Source organism: Pinus tabuliformis, chromosome 4_2 (genome assembly GCF_031772625.1).
Source record: "Pinus tabuliformis cultivar Carrire ecotype Pingquan chromosome 4_2, CPIR1, whole genome shotgun sequence".
Classification (NCBI taxonomy): domain Eukaryota; kingdom Viridiplantae; phylum Streptophyta; class Pinopsida; order Pinales; family Pinaceae; genus Pinus; species Pinus tabuliformis.
Window position 1 is genome coordinate 112,313,941 of NC_142304.1, and position 22,092 is coordinate 112,336,032.

A 22,092-nucleotide genomic window follows, 5' to 3' on the forward strand; every position below is an offset into this window, starting at 1 on the left:
AAATCAAATTTGGACCCCTTTAAAATAAATTCATTAGCCCCAAAATTCAGAAAATCATCCAAAATCGTTTTGCTTCTTACCTCAATGAATTGTGACATCCTCTTTATGGATGTGCATTGAAGCTAGAGGGCGCTGGGAGGACAGATCTAGCCATTTCAGACCTAGATCAATTTCTGAAATTTTTACAAACCCTTGCCAAATTCATTGGATGGCCTTGTTATGGTATGAAACCCTTAAAAGCCCTAACCCTTGGGCTAGCTTTAAAAAATTATGATCTTCTTTAACAGCTTGAAAAAATTATCTGTAGAAAATAAAAATAGAAATACCTTAACCATAATATATACAAAAAAATTCAAAAGCCCAAACCCCAACTGCAAACAAGGGTTAGAATAAAATTAATCTACAAAATAAAATATTTTACAAAAAAATAATTTACAAAATATACCAATGTACAATGCTTGAAAGATTTTTGAGGAATAATTTTTAAATAAAATTTTCACAATGGCTAGATGTATTTCAAAAGATAGATGTTCAACCACAACTTTAGCGAAGTAAGAAAATCACATAAAATATTCGAAGTCCAAACAAGGTCGGCTTGTGCCCACAGTCTGTGAACTTGGAGCCCAAGGGTCAGGGAACTTGCAAATTCTATATATTTTCTTAAGAAAATTCATTAAAACATACAATGAATTGGATCACTTAAGAGAAGCCCAAAGCCTACCAATAGAATGTTCCATCTACAAATGAAATAACGATTTAGATAATATTGAAGCACAATATAGGAAAGCACATACCCAACACATACCATAGATCAATGAGACAAAGACACCATGAATTGTACCCTAAAGTTTTTTATTATGAAAATCGAACATTCCTAGCAGAACAATGGCTTCACACCAACGTTTACAAAATTACATTAGACTAAAGATCATTATAAAATGAAAAATAAAAGCAAAATGTCGTATATTTATAGAGAAATCCCTCCAAGTGGAAAATAATGACTAGTTGGCTTGATTCTCGTCTAAAGAATCTCGACAGTCCATAAATCCCTGATCAACTTTTAATCTCTACCGTCAAAAATAATTATTTTTGAGGAATTTTCGAATTTCTTATTAAGGCCATCTTTTATTAGCTCAAAAATAATTATTTGAGCTAATTCCCTCAAAAAATTGACTTTGACTTAACTGCCAAGGTCCAAGGGTCCAAATTTTCTTGAAATTTCCAATATTCCCTTGGTAGGAGCCTCCAAAAATTAATTTCTTTTAGAACCACGAATTTTTCCACTTGGAGAAAATAATTTCTTAACATTTTTAATTCTGACTCTAAATTAATTAATTTTCTGGCTTAGGATTTAATTTTATTTTTGCCAGAAAAATTAAGTAATTGACTCATGAGGGGATTAATTATTTTTCCACCCTCAAATATTTTAGCCATGGTGTCTAAATATGAGGGGCCATGCACTAAAATATTTTTACATAAGATATTACAATAATTCAACCCTCAAAGGGGAAATACCTGTTTGTTATAGACCTTCATAAAACTTACCCAATTTTGCAAAACAATATGATCTAGTAGACCAAGTGATCTTTAATAAAATAATTTAGCCAATTAGCTTAGATTATTCCCACATCATTTTTACAATTGGCTCGACTAAAACAGTAGGACTCACCTAAGACTTCAACGATAAATTCTACCCTAGCTTTGGGGTGAGGTTGGAGGGAAAAACTCTACTGATTATCCATGTTTAAAAACACAGATAATCAGTAAGACGAAAAACATCCTAGGATCAAATTCGTCGCCAAAATCATAGGCTTACCTAGGTTGTTACATAATTAAACGATCGTACTAGTATCATTTACCTTACAAATTTGTGGAATGGGTTTACAATGATGTAACAAACTACTGGTAGATGATTCTAACTTTGAAATTTTTTCTTCAACACCTTGGATCTTGCTTCGTTGTGAAAAGTTGAAAATTTGGGTGCAACAAGCAAGCAGAGGCTTGATTAATGATACCTCCCCCTATGTTCCAACCACCTGATGCCTCCGACACTGCAGAGACCGTGGCTTTGATGACTGCAAGATCACCATGTTAACCACTAAAGAGGTGCTAGGCTCCTCAAGATAGATGAGAAAGGTGGTCCTACTACCTCTATCAACCAAGCTTATGCTTGGAGGTAAGTTATTAAATGCAAGAGTAGTTAGGATGGTAATGCAAGATTATTGATTGTTTTTTTGAGTTAAGATTGTTTAATGTTCTTTAAGTACTTGATGTTGATTATCTTATAACAAGAGTACTTAACAATAAATTGAAAGACAATCTTAAACATGACAAAGTGATCAATGATACAAGTGCCAACAAGGTAAAATAGATACCCACAAGATACAATTGCTCAAGAAAGATGCTCACCAATATAGAGAGCTCACAATAGATATCTACTAACAACAATTAACCAATGATATATGGCGCCAATGATGATTACTTGTAATAATTAGAAATCTTCCAAGATAGTTCAATAAGATAAATGCCAATGTTACTTAACTCCAATTCTTCAATTAGATTAGAAACCTTTATGTTAAGAACATGCAAAGCTTAATGCTGATATGAGATTATCATTCACAAATAGATAGACACAATGATGAAAACACTATTAGACACCAACATTCAATGAACTCTTAGATCTATTAACCCCTCAACAAGATGAGATTAATGTGCTTTAGGAGTGAGTTTGTTAGATGTGAACTTATAGCGTTGTAGATCATGAACTCACAAGAAGAACACAATGTTAGATTCGAAATAATCAATGCTAGCAACCTTCTTCTCAAAAGCACATAAAATCATAAAACAAGGAACAATTGTTATCAATAGAGCATGGAAACATGAAATTCATTTTGTTACTTATGATTCAATGAACACTAATTGAGTGTTATGAAAGCAGTAGAGTACTTATGTTCTAGAGCTCTTTTAGGTGCTGAATGAGATGTATGTTTGCCAAAAATGAGCAATACGAACTCAAATATCAAACCAACTTTTCCAATCAAAAGATCTCGAATTTAATTGACTTTTTATGATGCCATTTCCACTGTTATATCAGACCTATTATGCAGAGATGAGAGTCACCAAAAACATGTAGATCTGTGCCAAATGATCAATGCCAAAAATGCTTAAGTGACTTATCAACGTGTTAGATAGTTTACCAATTAATTTTATGCCACTTAGATGTGTTTCTTGTCACTGATGTGAAATGATTACCTTTCTGTAGAAAATAGTGAGGAAACAAGGGTTAAAAGATCAAACCCTTAGGCCTTATGGCCTTGGAGAAGCTTGCCCTCTTGCCCAAAATTTTTCCAAGGGGTAGACCACCTGCAAATACAAAATTTCAACTCCAAATCTCTGCAAAACACGCCAAGAATCAGTCCAGAATTTGACAAATCACCCATAGAGGTAGAGAGGGCAAATGAAGGCAAGGGAGTGGCGAGAAGGAGGGGGCAACAAGCCTCTTAGATCCGCGACTAAGGTCTACAGGCCAATGAGGCCTCACAATAAGGCTAGGAAGGCCTTGAAGACTTGCCGCAAGCCTTAAGAGGGCTGCGGCTTAGCGTAAGAAGGGCTGGCAAGCCCACGACAGGCCTAAAGAAGGATGCCAAGGCTCATGGTAGGGTGTACAAGGGCAAGCCGGTGCCTTTTTTGGGCTTGCGACTAGGGTGCAAGGGCAAATGGAGGAGGTTGAGGAGGAGGGAAGGTTCAAGGAGGAGGATGGAGAGGAGGAAAGGGTGAGCAAAGGGATAAGGAGGTAGGGAAAGGGTGGCGAGGGGAAGGGAAAGGCTAGCAACAAGGCTTGGAGGGTTGACCAAGAGGAATAGGAAGGCAACGAAGGGTTAGAAGAGGAGGATGAAGGTCTAGAGGCTTGCGACCGGGGTTAGGAGGGCTCTAATCCCATGACAAGGAGATAGAGGCTAATGACAGGCTTCAAGGGGATACGCTAGGCCTAGGAGGGTTGACCCTGGGCCTAGAGGCCCAAAAAAATTTACAAACCCTTGCCAAAATTTGGATTTACTTTAGATCTGCAATTTCACTATGAAATTTTATGATGATGGCCCTGCAAATATTCCAGAGACTAGATCTTACCCTCAAGGGCCTAGATCTAGCTCTAATCCAACAAATATTCTTGGTTATCACCTACACAAATGAAAATACAAGTATCGAAATCCCCAATATATATACAAAAATTGAAAACCCCAAAAACTCAGCTGTAAAACAAAGATTAGAAAAATTTATATACAAAGAAAAATTAATTTACAAAATATACAAATATACAATGCTTGAAAGGTTTTTTGAGGAATAATTTTTTGTAAATTTTGACAATGGCTAGATGTATTTTGAAAGATAGATATTAACCACAGCCTTAGCGAAGTAAGAAAATCACATAAAATATCTGAAGTCCAAACAAGGTCAGCCTGTGCCCACAGTCTGTGAACTTGGAGCCGAAGGGCTAGGGAACTTGCAAACTCTATATATTTCTTAAGAAAAATCGTTAGATCATACAATGAATCAGATCACCTAAGATAAGCCCAAAACTTACCAATAGAATGTTTGTATCATCTACAAATGAAATAACAATTCATATAATATTTGAAGCACAATATAGGAACGCACATAGCCAACACATACCACAGATCAATGAGACAAAGACACTATGAACTGTACCCCAAAGTCTTTTATTTTGTAAATTCAAGCCTTTTCAATAGAACAGTGGCTTCACACCAACGTTTACAAAATTACATTTGACCAAAGATCCTGATGTCCATAGAAGCAAAATTCCTTCTATTTATAAAGAAATAGCTTCAAGTGGAAAATAACGGCTAGTTGGCTTGATCCCCCATCAAAATAATCTCGATTGTCGATAAATATTTGATCAACTTTTAATCTCTGCCATCAAAAATATTTATTTTTGAGGAATTTTCGAATTTGTCATTAAAGCCATTTTTTATTAGTTCAAAATAATTATTTCGAACTAATTTCCTCAAAAATTTGACTTTAACTCAATCACCAAGGTTGAAGGGTCCAAATTTTCTTGAAATTTCCAATATTCCCTTGGTTTGGGAACTACAAAAATTAACTTCTTTTAGACCCACGAATTTTTCAACTTGGAAAAACTAATTTCTTGAACATTTTAAATTTGACTTTAAATTAGTTAATTTTCTGGCTTCGGATTTAAGTTTATTTTTGCCAGAAAAATTAATTAATTGACTCATGAGGGGATTAATTATTTTTCCACCTTCGAATATTTTAGCCATGGTGTCTAAGTATGAAGGACCATGCACTAAAATATTTTTACGTAAGATATTACAATAATTCAACCCTCAAAGGGGAATACCCGTTCATTATAGATCCTCTTAAAACTTACCCAATTATGCAACACAATATGATCTAGTAGACCAAGTAATCTGTAATAAAATAGTTTAGCCAATTAGCTTAAATTATTCCCAAATCGCTTTAACAATAAACTTGACTAAAGCACTAGGATTCACCTAAGACTTCGACGAGAAATTCCACCCTAGCTTTAGGGTTGAGGTTGAAGGGAAAAACTCTGTCGATCATCTGTGTTTAGAAACACAGATAATCAGTGAGACGAAAAACATAATAGGATGAAATTTGTCGCCAAAATCATAAGCTTACCTAGGTTGTTACATAATTTAACAATCACACTAGCATCATTTACATTACAAACTTGCAGAATGGGTTTACAATGACATAATAATCCGCTGGCTGATGATCCCGATCTTTTGAAAAATTTGGCACCACTGCGTCCTTAGAACTGTGAGAAAATGAGTGCAACAGGATCCACAAACAGGTTAGCCTGACGCTATGTTCCTTAAGCAAGATAGTGCCTATGAATGGATCTTCCTAAATTGTTGAGTGACTGGTTGGCTAGATTGCCTTAGTTAGGAATCTAGTCCAAGACACTGCGGCACCTAAAGGTTCTTCGTATTTTCATATAGTTTGAGATCTTCCATTGTATTTGTACATTATGAATACCTCCCTAGATAAGAGGGAGTGTTGGAAAAAGCAACTATGTTCAGTCTTCAATAATGTACTTGAGTCATTATCTAATGTACTTATCAAAAGAATAAATAAAAGAATTTTTATTGCTGTAACAATGACTTATTAAAGCACAGGTTTCATGCTTGGGTCATCATTATATTAGTCAAAGTCCCCATTGTGGACTCCTAGGATTAATATTGAGTTTATAGAGTCATTGTACATTCAAAGAGACCCTTCTTGGGTTTTCGGATCATGTAAAAAGGTTTTGTATCAAGCAAAATATGAATTATGTATCCTCCACATCATGTCGGCCTAAGGAAGATCAAGTCGGCCTAGAGACCCTAATTTGACCCACTAGAAGGCTATATAAAAAAGGAAGTCGAAGTCATTTGGAAGCATCAATCTCACAACAATTTGATATCTACTGCGATCTACTGGGAAGTGTTGGGGATGCGAAGTCTGCTGTTGGAAGAAGGAAATAAGTGCGAGTTTGGGGGAGTCTCTAGAGAAGAGAAAAATCAAAGTTTTGGCACCTCTCTCTCTCTGTTTCGTGGTTTGGTTTAGGAGATCGAAGTCTCCTAAGGTTTTGCTGCTGCCGGAAGCTGCATGCTGCTGGGATTTGCTGCATAGTCGAAGTTGTTGGAAAGAGGTCAAAAATCTTGGAGGCTGACATGGTGTGGAGGGAAAGTCTGGTCTTGGTCTAGGGTGAAGAGTCTCAAAGAATACTATTGAAAGGAAGAATTACTTTGATTGGGTTTCCCCTCGAGGGGGTTTTTCCTTGGCATGTGCCTATATCTTGTGTCTCTTGTTTTGTGATCTTCATGTATGTATAATTGCTTGATGAAAGATAAGATAATAAAGAAGTAAAAGAAGCGAGCACACTCACAAGTAATTATGAAGATTGGAGAATCAAACCCTAATATAATATCTTTGATTTTCCAACATGGTATCGGAGCTAAGGTCAAAAGAAGTTGAAGATCACTTTGTTGGCATGAATTTGCCCTCTATGGTAAACTACATAAGATCGGGTTTCAATTTTGGTAGAAGATGGATAAAAAAGATTATCTACCACCTATTCAACAAAGTCAAGAGTCATGGATTCTTGGCTGCTCTTACAGGATCTCTTACTGATGATAATGCATCGATCATTGATAGTGGAGCATCGAGACATGTGAGAGGTGAAAGTAGGCAACTTCACACACTATCAAAGGAACCATCCTCCCATGCAGTGGAATTGGGTGAAAACAAAAGCTATGCTTTTAGAGGCCTGGGATCTACATCATTAAAGCTGGATTATGGATCGAAGCTGCATCTCCACAACATTCTCTATGTTCCAGGTTTGAAAAGGAACTTACTTTCTATTTCTTGTTTAGAAGATAAAGGGGAAAGAATTGCTTTCGTTGATGGAAACATGAAAAGTATTGGTCTAGGGTAAGAACTCTAGTATTGACAAAGCTAGGGTTATTGGAGTTCGAGAAGGAAGTCTTTATCGGGCTATCACTCCATCCCCTCAAGCCCTTGTTCATATGGAAATAAGTCCCATTGAACTATGGCATCGAAGGCATGGTCGTCTTCATTATAGGGTTATCCCTACTCTTAGTCAATTGGTTAATGGCATTCCTGATATGAAGCTGGATCATGAAGGTATATGTAAGGGATGCTCTTTGGGAAGCATATTATAAAGCCATTTCAACATAGTGAATCTAGATCTAAAGAAATATTAGATTTCATCCATTTTGATGTGTGAGGGCCCATGTTTGACAATACACTTGGAGGTCATCTCTACTATGTAACATTCATTGATGATCATTCAAGAAAGACATGGCTCTATCTACTCAAAACTAAAGATGAAATATTTGATAAGTTCAAGGGGTTTAGGGTTTAGGTGGAAACCCTAACTGAAAAGAAGATAAAGACTCTAAGGTCTGGCAATGGTGGGGAATATACTTCTAAAGAGTTAATTGCATATTGTAAGGATGCGGGTATTAAGAGGGTGCTCATTGTTCCCTACTATCTTGAGCAGAATGGATTGGCCGAAAGAAAGAATAGGTCAATTGAAGAAGGCACTAAAACTATGCTCCTTAATCAAGATCTACCAAAATTCTTATGGGGTGAAGTAGCGATGATTGTCGTGTATGTTCAAAATAGAAGTCCTTATAAGAGTTTTGATAATACTACACCCGAAGAAGTATTTACAGGAAATAAGATGAGTGTGGATCATTTCCACATATTTGGAAGTCCAACATATGTCCATGTTTCGAAGGACAAGTGAAAGAAGTTGGACTCGACAAGTATCAAGGGAATATTTGTTGGTTATAGTCTCTCCTCAAAAGCTTATAGAATCTACATAAAGGAGGGAAGATACATTGAAGTAAGCAGGGATGTCATATTTGATGAGAATCAAGCTTACAAGAAATCAAAGGATATTCCTATTGATTCTGATGACGAAGAAGTTCCCGTATTTGAAGAAGATGAATTTCATGAGAACTCTACTCCAAATGATGAAGAAGAAGGACCAAGTGAGCCTATTCAATTGGTGGTTATCCCAACCACAAGGAAAAGGCCATATTGGTTAAGATCTACATTAGAAGATGTTGAAGGACATGAAGTTGCGAAAGGGTCCTCTAGGGAAAGTAAGAAACCAAAAAGGTATTCTGGTTATAATGCATATATGACAAATTTGATTGAAGCCGAGCCATCTACATTTCAGGAAATTGAGCATGAAGAGGTTTGGAAGAAAGCTATGCAGGAAGAATATCAATCCATTGTGAGCAATGGTGTTTGGGAAATCGTTCCTAGACCTAGTGACAAATCGATTGTCACATTGAAGTGGATTTATAAGATCAAACATGCTATTGATGGAAGTATAGACAAGTACAAGGCAAGGTTCATTGCAAGGGGTTTCTCTCAAAAGGAAGGCATTGACTATGAAGAAACATTTGCACCTACTGCTAGGTACACTACCATTAGATCTTTGGTTTCACTAGCTGCTACAATGGGGTGGAATATCCATCAAATGGATGTTAAGACCGCATTTTTGAATGGGACCATTGATGAGGAAGTGTACATCGAACAACCTGAAGGATTTGAAGTGAATGGTAGAGACTCTCATGTTTGTAGACTCAAGAAGGCTCTATATGGCTTGAAGCAAGCACCTAGGGCATGGTGTGCAAGAATGGATGCATATATTTTAAGGATTGGGTTCGTGAAAAGTACTGCGGATCCGAATCCATATATCAAGGTCGTGAATAATGAGCTAGTCATTATTCTGCTATATGTGGATGATCTATTCATCATTGGTGTAGAACGAAGAATTCAAGAATGCAAGAAGATGTTGGCAACGAAATTTGAGATGAAGGATCTAGGACTGATGCACTACTACCTAGGTCTAGAAGTATGGCAGAGACCTAGGGAGATATATTTGGGGCAAGGAAAGTACATCATCAAGTTATTGCAAAAATTTGGGATGATGGAATCCAAGCCGATGGTTACTCCTATGGTCACCAATCTCAAGAAGTTGAGAAGCTCTGACTCGAGTCTCATGGATCCCACCTTATATCAACAATTGGTGGGTTCCCAATTGGTGGGTTCATCAACTAGTTCATCTTCAACTTCCCAAATATCCTCATAATTGTTTGCCTTTTGTTGTTGTGATCCCCTGTCATGTTGACACATTGATCTTCCATCTCCCATGGTGAGTCCACTTCCAGGTGCCCATTTATCCCTTGACCTTCTCTAATGGTTCTCAACATTACATGACTTTGCATAGTTCATTCTAGTGCATTGATTTGGATGATGCATATATTAGTTGGCATGTGGATCTAGCGGGCACATTGAAGGGTCTCATGCATATACTCAAATCATCATCTAAGGGGTATGCTCTAATCTGGTGTGATGCCGCTGTATCAGACTCCCCAGCTTAATAAAAATCATACACTCATGCAGACAGTGTCATTTGTATTTCTTTTTTATCTGCCATCATTTTCCACTGTTGTTATCTTCTTTCAACATCCTCTCATGTGCACTGCTACATATTTACTTGCAGTAATACATTAATGCACTTATTGTGAAAATCTTGCTATTCATCTTTGCTACTGCCACTTCTTTATCTCTCTTTCTTCATCATCATTGCATCATCATTTCTAAGCAATACCACATGTGCTTTCAAAGTCCCAATTACCAACTTGAGCCATGGCTCCTCAGAGACAGTGCAATTGCATTCCTTTGTGGCATAAACAAATCCCTATGGTGCAACCGCCCTCTCTTGCTTGAAACTACACAACTTGGAGTCTTCCTAGTTCCCAGTGTTGTGTCTCTCCCTGATTCAATAAATCAGGCAACTACCCTCTATATTCAACATCACAATTTTCCAAAGACATACCTTGAGCAGAATTCCTCTTGATGCAGAATCTTTACACTTTGTTGCAACACATTCTCTTGCAAATTTCTTCAATTTCACTTAGAGATTTAATATTTGGTATCTTTTATCAGCAACATCTTCAATTCAATTGAACAGCTTCTTTAATCCTCTTATTCTTCATGGTCATCTTCCTCATCACTTTGTCATTTCTTCTCTTGTCCCAACATTGTTACCAGCTGTAATACTGCTTGATGTAGTGGAAACTTGAAAGAGGTCCAAAAGCTATATCTTCCTTGAGAGACACAGTTCGGTGGCAACAAACTTTATGAAGTAAAAGCACATGGCTTAGTGAAATTCTTGAGTAACTGTTATTGACCACAGGATGAACATAATTTCTTAAGTCACTTTATTTGACCACTTGCTAAAAAGTACTATGCTATATAATGTACATTATAATATGATCACTGCACTACAGATACCCTTGGTATTATAACCTTGAGAGTGTGATAGTACATGTGTACAAAAAATACAATTTTCCATGTGCAATATTAGAAAAGTTTTTATATTACTAATTAGAGAAGATCGTTAATAGTGATGAGAAAATATTTTTATTATCTCATAAACTATCATTCAATATGTCACGACTTCAACAGATTGTGTTTCCACCATGTAACTTGAGCTAGGTATGATGGGGTCTGGAACATAGAATCTATCAAAATGGTAATTTGGAAAATCGAAACTAATCTCTCACCTCTCTGATTGGCGTCTACTTTGTTGTAAGAGTGAATTCTGTTGGTTGTCTTCTTTTACCTTCCTTTTTCCTCTGCCTTCTTCCTGAACTTACATTTCTGCTTTACCTTCCTTTTCCTTTTTCCTCTGCCTTTTTCCTGAAATTACATTTCTGTTTGTATGCTTTTAGGTAATTTTCATTAATTATTTAGGGTAAGTTTTGTTAGTTATGTACGAAAGCTAGGTGAAGACTATGGTTAGTTTCTGGTTGCACATTTTATTTCACTGACAAGAAATTTAGTTGGTACATGGGGTTCTGCAGTGGAGTAGTTGGATAAATGTCAAGCACCAACTTGCTATCCATGTCGATTCTAACCGTACTTTCCTGCACCTGCACAGACTGCCATTTCATGTCCCTTGATAATTGCGTCAACAAAAGTGGTCACTTTGGCTTCTAGTAATAAGTTAGGTTTTATAATGTTAAAACAGTTTTAAGACTGCTGACTTCAACCTTTGGCCTGCTTGCCTTTTGAACCTTATATTCCAGTTTTGTGTTAGAGTGGTGATTGCTACGTATGTTAGAAAAATTACACCTGACCTGAAAAAATAACCTGCCATGTGATTCTGGTTCTTTTATTCCTAAAATGTTTCCTTTTGTGATCAGCTTAATGGAGTCTCTGTTCATTTGCGTCTTGTGGTGGAACTTGGCCCAATTGTCATCTTCTGCATTTTCATATTAGTGTATTTGGGTCCAATAGAGTTTGTAGGAGTATATATTACTGGTTGAATTTTTTCTTTTCATTGTTTGATTGTCACCTTTATGCGGTGCAATCCACCTTTCCGTAATCTCTTTGCATGGCATTGGCTTGAAGCAAACAATTCCTTCTTTTTATCTACTCTGCTGAGATTCTAGAATTCGCTTCCTTGCCGTTTGATTTGATCTGGATAGAAATATACAGTAGTCTTTCATGACAATACAAGGGACTACCAGGTATAGATTATAAGGTGTAATTTGTTTTACGGGAAATGTTATATGTTGATAAGTGTTTCTTTCCCTGCAGTTTAAATCTCAACACTATATTCATATTCTATTTTCTAATATTGCAGATTGTGATGCCAACATTGGGTTGGAGGTGGTTACTTGGACTATCTTCGACACCTTTGTTGATTCTGCTTCTGTTCTATGTTGCAGTCCCAGAATCCCCGAGGTATCTTTTGCTGAAGGGTAGAACTGATGATGCACGCCATATCCTTGAAAAAATTGCACATGTAAATAAAAAGCAACTTCCACCTGGGAGATTTGTTAATGATCTCAGCATGGAACTCAATGAAGTAGATACCATTGATGGGTTAGAAGAAGCTTGTTTGTTGGAAGCCCATGGGAAATTAGAGGAGAGCCACATGGAAATAAAAAGTGAAACTGGAGTACTCTCACAGGTCTATAGTCTTTTTTCCCCGTCGTTAATCAGGTCAACACTTCTTCTATGGATAGTATTATTTGCAAATGCATTTTCCTACTATGGACTTGTCTTGCTTACTTCCGAATTGAGCGGTGGAGGTGGGAATTGCACATCAGACACTATGCCTTTAATTGCTTCCGATGAGAGTAGTCTTTACAGGGATGTTTTTATTTCAAGTTTTGCAGGTACGATTTCCATCTGACGTGATTGAATACAAAATGCTTGCTACATTTTGTCCTATTTCTGTACTTAATTTTAATCCTTGTGGGTTGCAACTTAAATGAACGATATGTTACAAAGTACAACCTATGCTTATGCTATCTTCAAATGAAACATTCATATTTCACACTTTTATTCAAGATTATAGTTTGCTGGGCTCTAATCCTAACAAATTCTATTACAACTGGCTTTTCATGGTGGCAGAGATTCCTGGGCTTCTATTGTCAGCAACTATTGTGGACCGTTTTGGGCGCAAATTGTCAATGGCTACAATGTTTTTCCTATCTTGTGTTTTTCTTCTTCCGTTAATATTTCCTCAACATGAAGTTGTCACGACTTTTCTTCTCTCTGGAGCACGCCTATGCATCACAGGAACCTTTACAGTTGTCTACATTTATGCCCCCGAGGTTGGTGGTGAAATTTAATAATTTGATTTGATGGTAGTGATTTTTAAACTTCCACTAGAAAATGTTGGCATTTGAATTAGTTTCAATGATGTTTATTGCAACCATAGCTAGTTGAACTATTATGACAGCAGAATTGGCTTTATGCATCTTTAATGAGATAAAGCACATCCCCCGAGGTTGGTGGTGAAAGTTAATGATTTGATTTGATTTTAGTGATTTTGAATTTTTCACTAGAAAATGTTGGCATTTGAATTAGTTTCAATGATGTTTATTGCACTCATAGTTGCAGCAGAATTGGCTTGATGCATCTCTAATAAGATAAAGCACAGCATAGACTCAAGGGAAAGAAAGGAAATTTATTAGAAAACTATAGCCAATCTAATTGCAAAAGTATGACTGAACAGCGATTGGATAGGATCAATGTAATAGTTGGTGGTGTAAATTACTAGCATCAGCCTAAAGGAAAAGTGTTTGATCAACCTAGAGGAGGAGTTGACTAGCATAAATGCATGGGAAATATAGCTCATTTTCATATACATTCACATTCACTTCTCTTCATCTATTGTGCATTTCTTTTCTTCATTCGTAGTGAAATATTGAAATTTCTAGGGTTTTCAACTTGTAACTTTGAATGGCTATAAATTTCACACAAAATTGAAATTATCTCAAATGACTAATAATTTTGCACATTCCCTCGCCCCTACTTCCATAAATATGTAGCTATTGGCACATGCAAAATTCAAAATGAGCTTCTTTGTTGAAAGATCGAACATTTTCATCTTACAGAGTACTTTCACTTCTGAAATAGAATAGTTGTGCATGATAGCATGTATTCTTCTCTCCAGTAAAAGAAATGTTTGTTTTCATAAATTCATCATCATGAGGCTTAGTTTTTACCTTGGAACTAGTGATCTTTTTGCCAAGTTGTAATGCCCAATATTACTAAATAAGTAATAATAATAATAATAATAATAAATAATCAAACAAACAAATATCAATGTAGATAAGAAACAAAATAATAAATAAAGTATAATGATGTTGATTCTAATAATATCTACTTTTCTAATAAAAAGAAAAACACAAAAAATATAAGATAGGTTTATGGGAAAGGAAAAGGTTAAGATAATGAAAAAATTACACAATGACAAGTGGATCCTAAGGATCGGGTTCTTTCTTGTGGATAGATTCTATATAAGAAGGAGAAGGAGAAAAGGATCTCTTTTGCTTGAGAAATTGGGGACATGGCTAAGAAGAGCTGGCATAGTCGTGGATTGACGGCTCGAGGGTGACTTGCTGCTAAGAGAACTCAAGCAACAAGGTCTATGGTAGGGTGGAGAATCGTCCTCCACATATTTGTTGCAAACAAGGATCGACTATGGAGCATGTTGGGTCTATGTCAACCTTCATGCAAGTAAGCCATCTTGGTGATTATTAGATAAATCATTTTTTATCGGAAAGTAATTTAATTTTATTGTGGTATAATTTAATCATGAATATTTAGAATTTAGTATTATTTATTTATTTAATAATAATATGAGGAAATGTTGTTTTTTATTATTATTCTATTTCTTATTTTGTTACATGAGGCGTTACATACTCTCCCCTTCAAGAAATTTCATCCTAAAGTTAACTTTAATTATGTAACTTATTATAATTTAATTATTTAATAATAATATGGTGTGTTACATACTCCCCCTCTTTAAGGAACTTCATCCTGAAGTTAACTTTGATTATGTTATCACACTTTTTTTTTTTTTTTTTAAATTTTCTCTCCGTATCTTCCACATCACCGTCTGCTGAACTAATATAAGGGCCATGGGGCACAACAAACATTGTAAACTCCTAAGAAACATGAGCATCATCTAATGATCTAATTTCTAAAGATTCATAATTAAATTTTACCACAATAAAATTTTAATAATTTATTGATAAGAAAATGACTTACTCGATGGTTGCCAAGAATAGCTTACTTGCACAAAGTTTGTCCTAGATTCAATGCGCTACAAACTCGATCCTGCTTACCAAAAAAAATATGTGGAGGACAAATCTCCATCCAATTGTAGACCTTGCTAATCTAGTCCTCTCAACAACAAGTCACCCCTGAGCCCATTTCCTCTACCATGCCAATTCTTCTTAGCCTTGTCCTCAATTGCTCAAGCAAAAGAGATCTTTTTCTCCTTCTTCTCCTTTTTTATATAGAATCCATCCATCATAAATATCTCAATCCCTAAGATCCACTTGTCATTGTGTAATTCTTTCTTTATCTTAACATTTTCCTTTCCCATAAACTATCTTATATTTTTAGTGTTTTTCTTTTTATTAGATAAGTAGTTATTATTATTATTATCATCATTATACTTTAGCATCGGATGTGTTCTAGCCACGAAATTTGGTGGAGAGGTTGGGGCACATGAGATCTCCAATACCCAGAAAGGGGTTGGGCAGATTCTAAACAGTTCGGGAGATATTAAAATAATTAATATTTTTAATGGAGTCGCTAAGTCTAAACTTAGGGAAATTAAAATATTAATATGGATTAATATAAAACTGTGTTAGAATGGTCCAAAAGACATGGATCAAGTCAGATCTAATCTTAGTTGTCGATTAGGGACCTAATCTCGGCCGTTGATATGTCAACAAGAAAAGTATAAGAAGGGGCTTGAGGGTCACTTGGAGAATATACCAGAGTGAACAGTCATTCTATTCTCTAGAGTGGGGTTTGCTAAGAGAGATATAATCAGTGATCGAAGAGCAGCTAAGGGGCATTGAGTATGGAGAGGCAGAGAGGCATAGATAGTGCCGGGAGAGCAGCAGAACAGCCAGAGAGAGACATAGGAGCAGCCAGTGCTCATCAAAGGCAGCGAAGTGTTGCGCAAAGCACCAGAGAGGCTAGCGTAGCTGACACAGAGGCTCAGAGAGCTGACGCATGGCCTCCTGGGGCTGACACAGGCCAAGATAGGCTGACGCAGGGCTAACGCTAGGCTAGGAGAGGCTGACGCAGTCCAGATTGGGCAAACGCTGGGGTTTTTGGGTAGATTGGTGCTGAGTAGCTGCCAGAAAGATTATCCGGGGTTTCAGCCAGTAGATTTGTCAGAAACTAAGAGGTATTACTGCCAAGGAAATTCTCTGTTGGGTAGGCCAGTATCGGCACCTAGATTGTACTCTGATATTGCTTAATAAGAAACCCTCAAATAGCTTACCGGTTTTCCCGCATTGGGTTTTTCTAGGGACATTAATCCAAAAATAATGGTGTCATATGGTGTGTTTGTTTCTGTTTCTTTTTAGTTGTTGATCTGTAATATGTTGAGCATGCACTAGTGTTTATTTTCAGTATTTACATTGTAAATAACTTGTTAAGGAAAATAACAAGTAGGTAGGAATAAATCAGATAAAGTGCATGGAGGGTTTCTAACTAAGTAAACTTAGAAACTTCAACATGGTATCAGAGGATGATTGCAGATCACAGGAGGACTGAAAGACATCAGCTGAGCAGAGCAATAGCAGCAGAAAACAGCTGTCCCAAGTTGACAAAAGCTGTTTCTAGCAACACAGAAGCCAAGGAGTGTGATGCAGAGCCAACCAGGGCCATGCAGAGGCAGCTGGGAGCTGCACAGAGCCTCAGAGAGGCCAACGTTGTTGATGTAGAGGCCCAGAGGGTTGATGTAGGGCCTCCCAAGGCTGGCGCAGACCCATTTGGGGTGACGCAGGGCCAACGTGAGGGAGAGACGGGCTGATGCAGTCCACAGATAGGCAGTTGCGGGGGTTTAGAAGGCTACAGGAATATTGCAGAGTGGAGCTGGTGAGGTACTATAGTCAGAACAATACTTGACAGAGCAAGGCCAGAGGAGTTGCTACCAAGGGTTTCTAGCCGAGGAACCCGAATTAGTGGTGCAGTTGCACAAGACGATCAGAGTAGGGGGCATCTCAACAAGCGATAGAAGGATTTCCAGTAGGGAAATCAGGACTCAGAGGGAGTCCAGAAGAAAACTTCTAGACAAGAAGTAGAGACTCAGAGGAATTGAATAGAGAACTTCTAGGAGGGAAGTAGAGGAGCATCATGGCACTACACTGAGTAAGAGACCAGGATAGACTGGACGGAGCATCGAACTTCGTAGTTTGGAAGGCCAGAATCTTATTCGTACTTGACAAGAATTGTGTCAAGAACTTCGCCTTGAAGATAATAGCTGTCCCAGTTGACCCCAGTGATAATGACAGGTACGAGGAGGTGATGGCGAGGGCCAAGAGCATTATCCTTGACAGGGTCAAGGATCATGTAGTACCACACATAACCGAGAAGTGAACAACATTTGAGATGTGGGAGGCTCTTAAGAAGCTGTACCAGCATAATTCTGTGCAGAGAAGAGCGCTTGCTCAAGAATCAGATGAGGTCGTATCAGATGAAGAAGGGACAATTGATTGACACTTTCCTCGGAGCACTGAATGAGATCCGAGATTAGTTGACTGCTATAGGGGCGACACTGGATCAGGAGCTAATGGTGAGGACAAACCTGAATGTTGTCTCAGAAGACTAGGAAGTGTTTGTCCAGAGTATACTGGGCAGAGGACACTTCCACCTTGGGACGAGATGTGGGCAACTCTTCGCCAAGAAGAGATCAGACAACAGTTGAAGACAGGTAACAGCAGTAAGGGGATCAAAGTCAAGCAGGAGGAGGAAGATGTGGCCCTAGCATCTGAGGGAAAGCAGGAGAAGCGGAAGAAGAAATATCTCTCCAAGATCAAGTGCTTCCACTGTGGGGAGCTGGGTCATTATGTGACCCAGTGTCCAAGGAAGAAGAGTAAGGGATAGTCTTCCGAGACTAAGGTAGCGCCAACACGGGCAGAGAAGGAAGTTTCGACAGAAGATGACTGTGCCATGAGTGTACACGCATCACTTGAGCGGAAGTGGGGAGACATTGAGCTGTAGTCAGGTGGACTACAGGCGATGAGGGGCAAGATCCTTGAGGTACCCAGCCTCTTGGATTAGACCTTGCTACGAGAGCCTTGAAGAGGAGTAGCAGGACTGGTTGAGTCAGGTAGAGATGAAAGCGGATGGAGTGGCAGAGAGAGCTACAGTGCAGGAGTCCCGAGACAGCGCAAGGCTAGCAGGCTGTAGTAGTGCGAGAGGCACAGGAGTGTTGCACCAGTGCAGGATGGCATAGAAAGGTGTGCAAGGGTGCGAGATGCAGGGAGTTGTTGCAGCAGTGCAGAGGTTAGAAAGGGAGCACTTGTTAGCGGCAGAGGGAGCTTCAACATCAGTGGGTGTCTCTAGCCCAACAGGGAGGTCAAATTGGGAGATCAGTTACTTACTTCTCAGTAACTGAGCTGCAGTGCAACAGTGGGCAGCATGATGCAGCATGATGAGAGGAGTTGCAATGCGGATGCAGTGTTGGGAGAAAGGAACAACAATAACATAGATGCAGAGGGAGCTGTCGTATAGATGCAGTAGTGGCAGTGGCAGAACCATGAGCAACAGTACAGGATACAACAGTGTAGAGGATGGTGGGCAGCAAGCCTAGCATCAACACAGGGACCGATGCCGGATGATCAGAGTAATACTCATTGAGGAGTATTGCTAGAGCACAGTCCTCTCTAAGAGGGAGTGTTGATTTGTGGTAGCATTGGATGTGCTGTAGCCACAAAATTTGGTGGAGAGGTTGGGGCACAAGAGATCTCCAATACTCAGAAAGGGTTTGGGTAGATTCTAAACATATCAGGAGATATTAAAATAATTAATATTTTTAATGGAGTCCCTAAGTCTAAACTTAGGGAAATTAAAATATTAATGTGGATTAATATAAAATTGCATTAGAATGGTCCAAAAGACACGGATCAAGCCATATCTAATCTTAGCGGTCGATTAGGGACTTAATCTCGATCGTTGATATGTCAACGAGAAAAGTATAAGAGGGGGTTTGAGGGTCACTTGGAGAATACACTAGAGTGATCAGTCATTCTATTCTCTAGAGCGGGGTTTGCTAAGAGAGATAGAATCAGTGATCACAGAGAAGCTGAGGGGCATTGAGTACAGAGAGGCAAAGAGGCAGAGATAGTGCCGGGAGAGCAGCAGAATAGCCAGAGAGAGACATAAGAGCAGCCAGTGCTCACACAGAGGCAACTAAGTGTTGCGCAGAGCACCAGAGAGGCCAGTGTAGCTGACGCAAGGCCAGCGCTGGGCTAGGAGAGGCTGACGCAATCCAGATTGGGCAGACATTGGGGTTTCTGGGGTAGATTGGTGCTGAGTAGCTGCTAGAAGGATTATCCGGGGTTTCAACCAGTAGATTTGTTAGAAACTGAGAGGTATTACTGCCAAGGAAATTCTCTGTTGGGTAGGCCAGTTTCGACACCCAGATTGTACTCTGATATTGCTTAATAAGAAAACCCTCAGATAGCTGCATCGATTTTCCCACATTGGGTTTTTTCGGGGACATTATTCTAAAAATAATGGTGTCATATGGTGTGTTTGTTTCTATTTCTTTTTAGTTGCTGATCTGTAATATGTTGAGCATGCACTAGTGTTTATTTTCAGTATTTACATTGAAGATAACTTGTTAAAGAAAATAACAAGTAGGTAGGAATAAATCAGATAAAGTTCATGGAGGGTTTCTAACTAAGTAAACTTAGAAACTAACAATTATTATATTACTTATCTAGTAATATGGGTCATTACATACTCCCCCCTTCAAGGAACTTCGTCTTGAAGTTAACTTTAATCATGTAACTTATAATACTATTATTTATTTATATAATCATAATATGGAGCATTACACAAGCTCAGTCAACATCTGCTAGTTCTTAATTATTATCTATGGCGGTATTAACTTGAGTGTTGAAAAATCTTAAATGACAAAATCCATATACACTCCTATATGACAGATGATGTAGTTTTAAGCAATTTTGGATGGATAGGTAATTATGGGGATAAAATATTTGCTATGGATCCCAAAAAACTAGGTATGTTGGTATGAGAGTATGCTTAATACTATATATATCAAGGTTACTAGAGTTCGAATAGAAAATTAGTTGATGAGGTAGAAGAGTGAAGAGTTTGAATTGAATAGGGAAAGATTCAACATGTATAAAAATATATGGAAGTACAAATTATTTGATAAAAAACAATTTTCCTTTGATATTAAATGAATCCATGTCCATACAATTCATAATATCAATAGATGAGAACTTGTCCTTCCTATGGGCAGTAAAAGTGGAAAGAACCTTGAGCCACTTTAACACACTTAAGTGAAGAATAAGGTTTGCTGGTACCTAGAGAGTGTCATACAATACTTTGCACAAAAGGTTACATCAACAATATTCCATAACATCAACAATGACAACAAACTCCACATGGGGGATGACCATGTCCAAAAGGATTTGAACTTGGGTCATTGTCACAACAATGACTCCAAGTTGTTGGTAGATCACACCCTGAAAGTCGTAGTCAAGAATGTTGGAAATGTAACTAGGTTCGGTCTTCATAATTATTTTTGTACTTGTATCAATATGTATTTCATGTAAAAAGCAAAAAGAAGAAAAGAAGACATTTTACTATCATTATTATTTTCTAGTGAAGCATGTTCTTCATGCTTCTAGGTTTTATTTAGTCAAGAAGAAAAATTTCCATGTGTCAAAGTCCCATTTAGACAATGTGTAACAATTTTTTATTTTTATTTTGTGTCAAAAGAGTCATTTTGTCCCACAAGACCAAGTTGGCCCTACCTTGTCAAGTTGGCGTTGAAGAGGCCCTATTCGACCTCTTGAATGGCTATAAAAGGAAGATACTTCAAACTCATTTTATCACTCACTCGCTCACTTCGATTTTTGTGCAAGAGAGAAGAAGAAGATCGAAGACCAAGGAGAGAGGGAAGAATCTAATTAAAGAAGAAAAATCAAGTTTTTTCCTTGTGGTTGGGATAACCACCAGAGAAAGAAGAGATCACAATGCACAATAACAAGAGACACCAGAATTAGGTCAAAGACTAGGGAGAAACCCCACAAGGGGAAAACCTAATCAAATCTTTCTTAGAGAGATCCTTCAACAATAAATTGAGACAAATATTATATTGACCGAAGAAGGCTTCCACAAGTGTTAAGTCTCCACAACTAAATGTCCAACAAAAATCACCGAGTCATTGATCCTCACATCGTATCACAAAAGATAGTCAGATTAGAACTTAGACCTAGGCTTAGATCTCAAACCCAAACTTTGTATCACTATAATAATAAGCAAATCTCTTAAACCAAACTTTAGATCACAATGATATAAGCAAATCTCGAATACCAAACTTTAGATCTCGATGATTGTAAGCATATCTCGAATACCAGATTTCAGATCTCGATGATAATAAGAAGATCTCGAATACCAAACTTCATATCTCGATGATAATAAGCAGATTTTGAATACAAGACTTCAGGTCTCAATGATAATAAGAAAATATCGAATACCAGACTTTAGATATCAATGATAATAAGTAGATCTCGAACCTTTGACTTCAGATCATAGGTATAATAAGGAGATCTCGAACCTCTGACTTCAGATCATAAGTATAATGAACATATGTGTAATCATTGATTTCAGATCATTAATGTAATGAGAAGTTCTATAGATCTTGGATCACTTCACATAGGAGAGCCAATGAGTAAGGTATGTGTGTTCCAACTTCCAATAACATACGAAGGAGAGCAAATTAACCTCTCTCTATATAGCCATCATATGATCCGAGTGAGTGAGTTTTTAGGCAAGCCAACTAGCCATAATGTGATCCGAATGAGAGAGTTCAAAGGCAAGCCTACTAGCCATCATGTGATCTGACTAAGCAAGTTAGCACTTGTGGTGCCACTTAAAAATATAAATAAAATAATAATTTTCTTCTTTCCA

The 22,092-nt window shown here is 37.7% G+C and overlaps 1 protein-coding gene across 4 annotated transcripts in view; it reads left to right on the forward strand.

The window, feature by feature from the left end:
* Positions 1-22,092, forward strand: part of LOC149168517 (organic cation/carnitine transporter 7-like) — a 391,286-nt gene that overhangs the window by 298,557 nt on the left and 70,637 nt on the right. For 3 of the 4 annotated variants that reach the window (XM_089428285.1, XM_089428283.1, XM_089428282.1), the window contains 2 exons: positions 12,242-12,779; positions 13,018-13,220. In XM_089428285.1, coding sequence (XP_089284411.1) covers positions 12,242-12,779; positions 13,018-13,220 — 741 coding nt within the window. Of the gene's footprint in view, positions 1-12,241; positions 12,780-13,017; positions 13,221-14,404; positions 14,632-22,092 lie in introns of all 4 variants that reach the window. The other variant, XR_016259749.1, reaches the window with a different exon arrangement.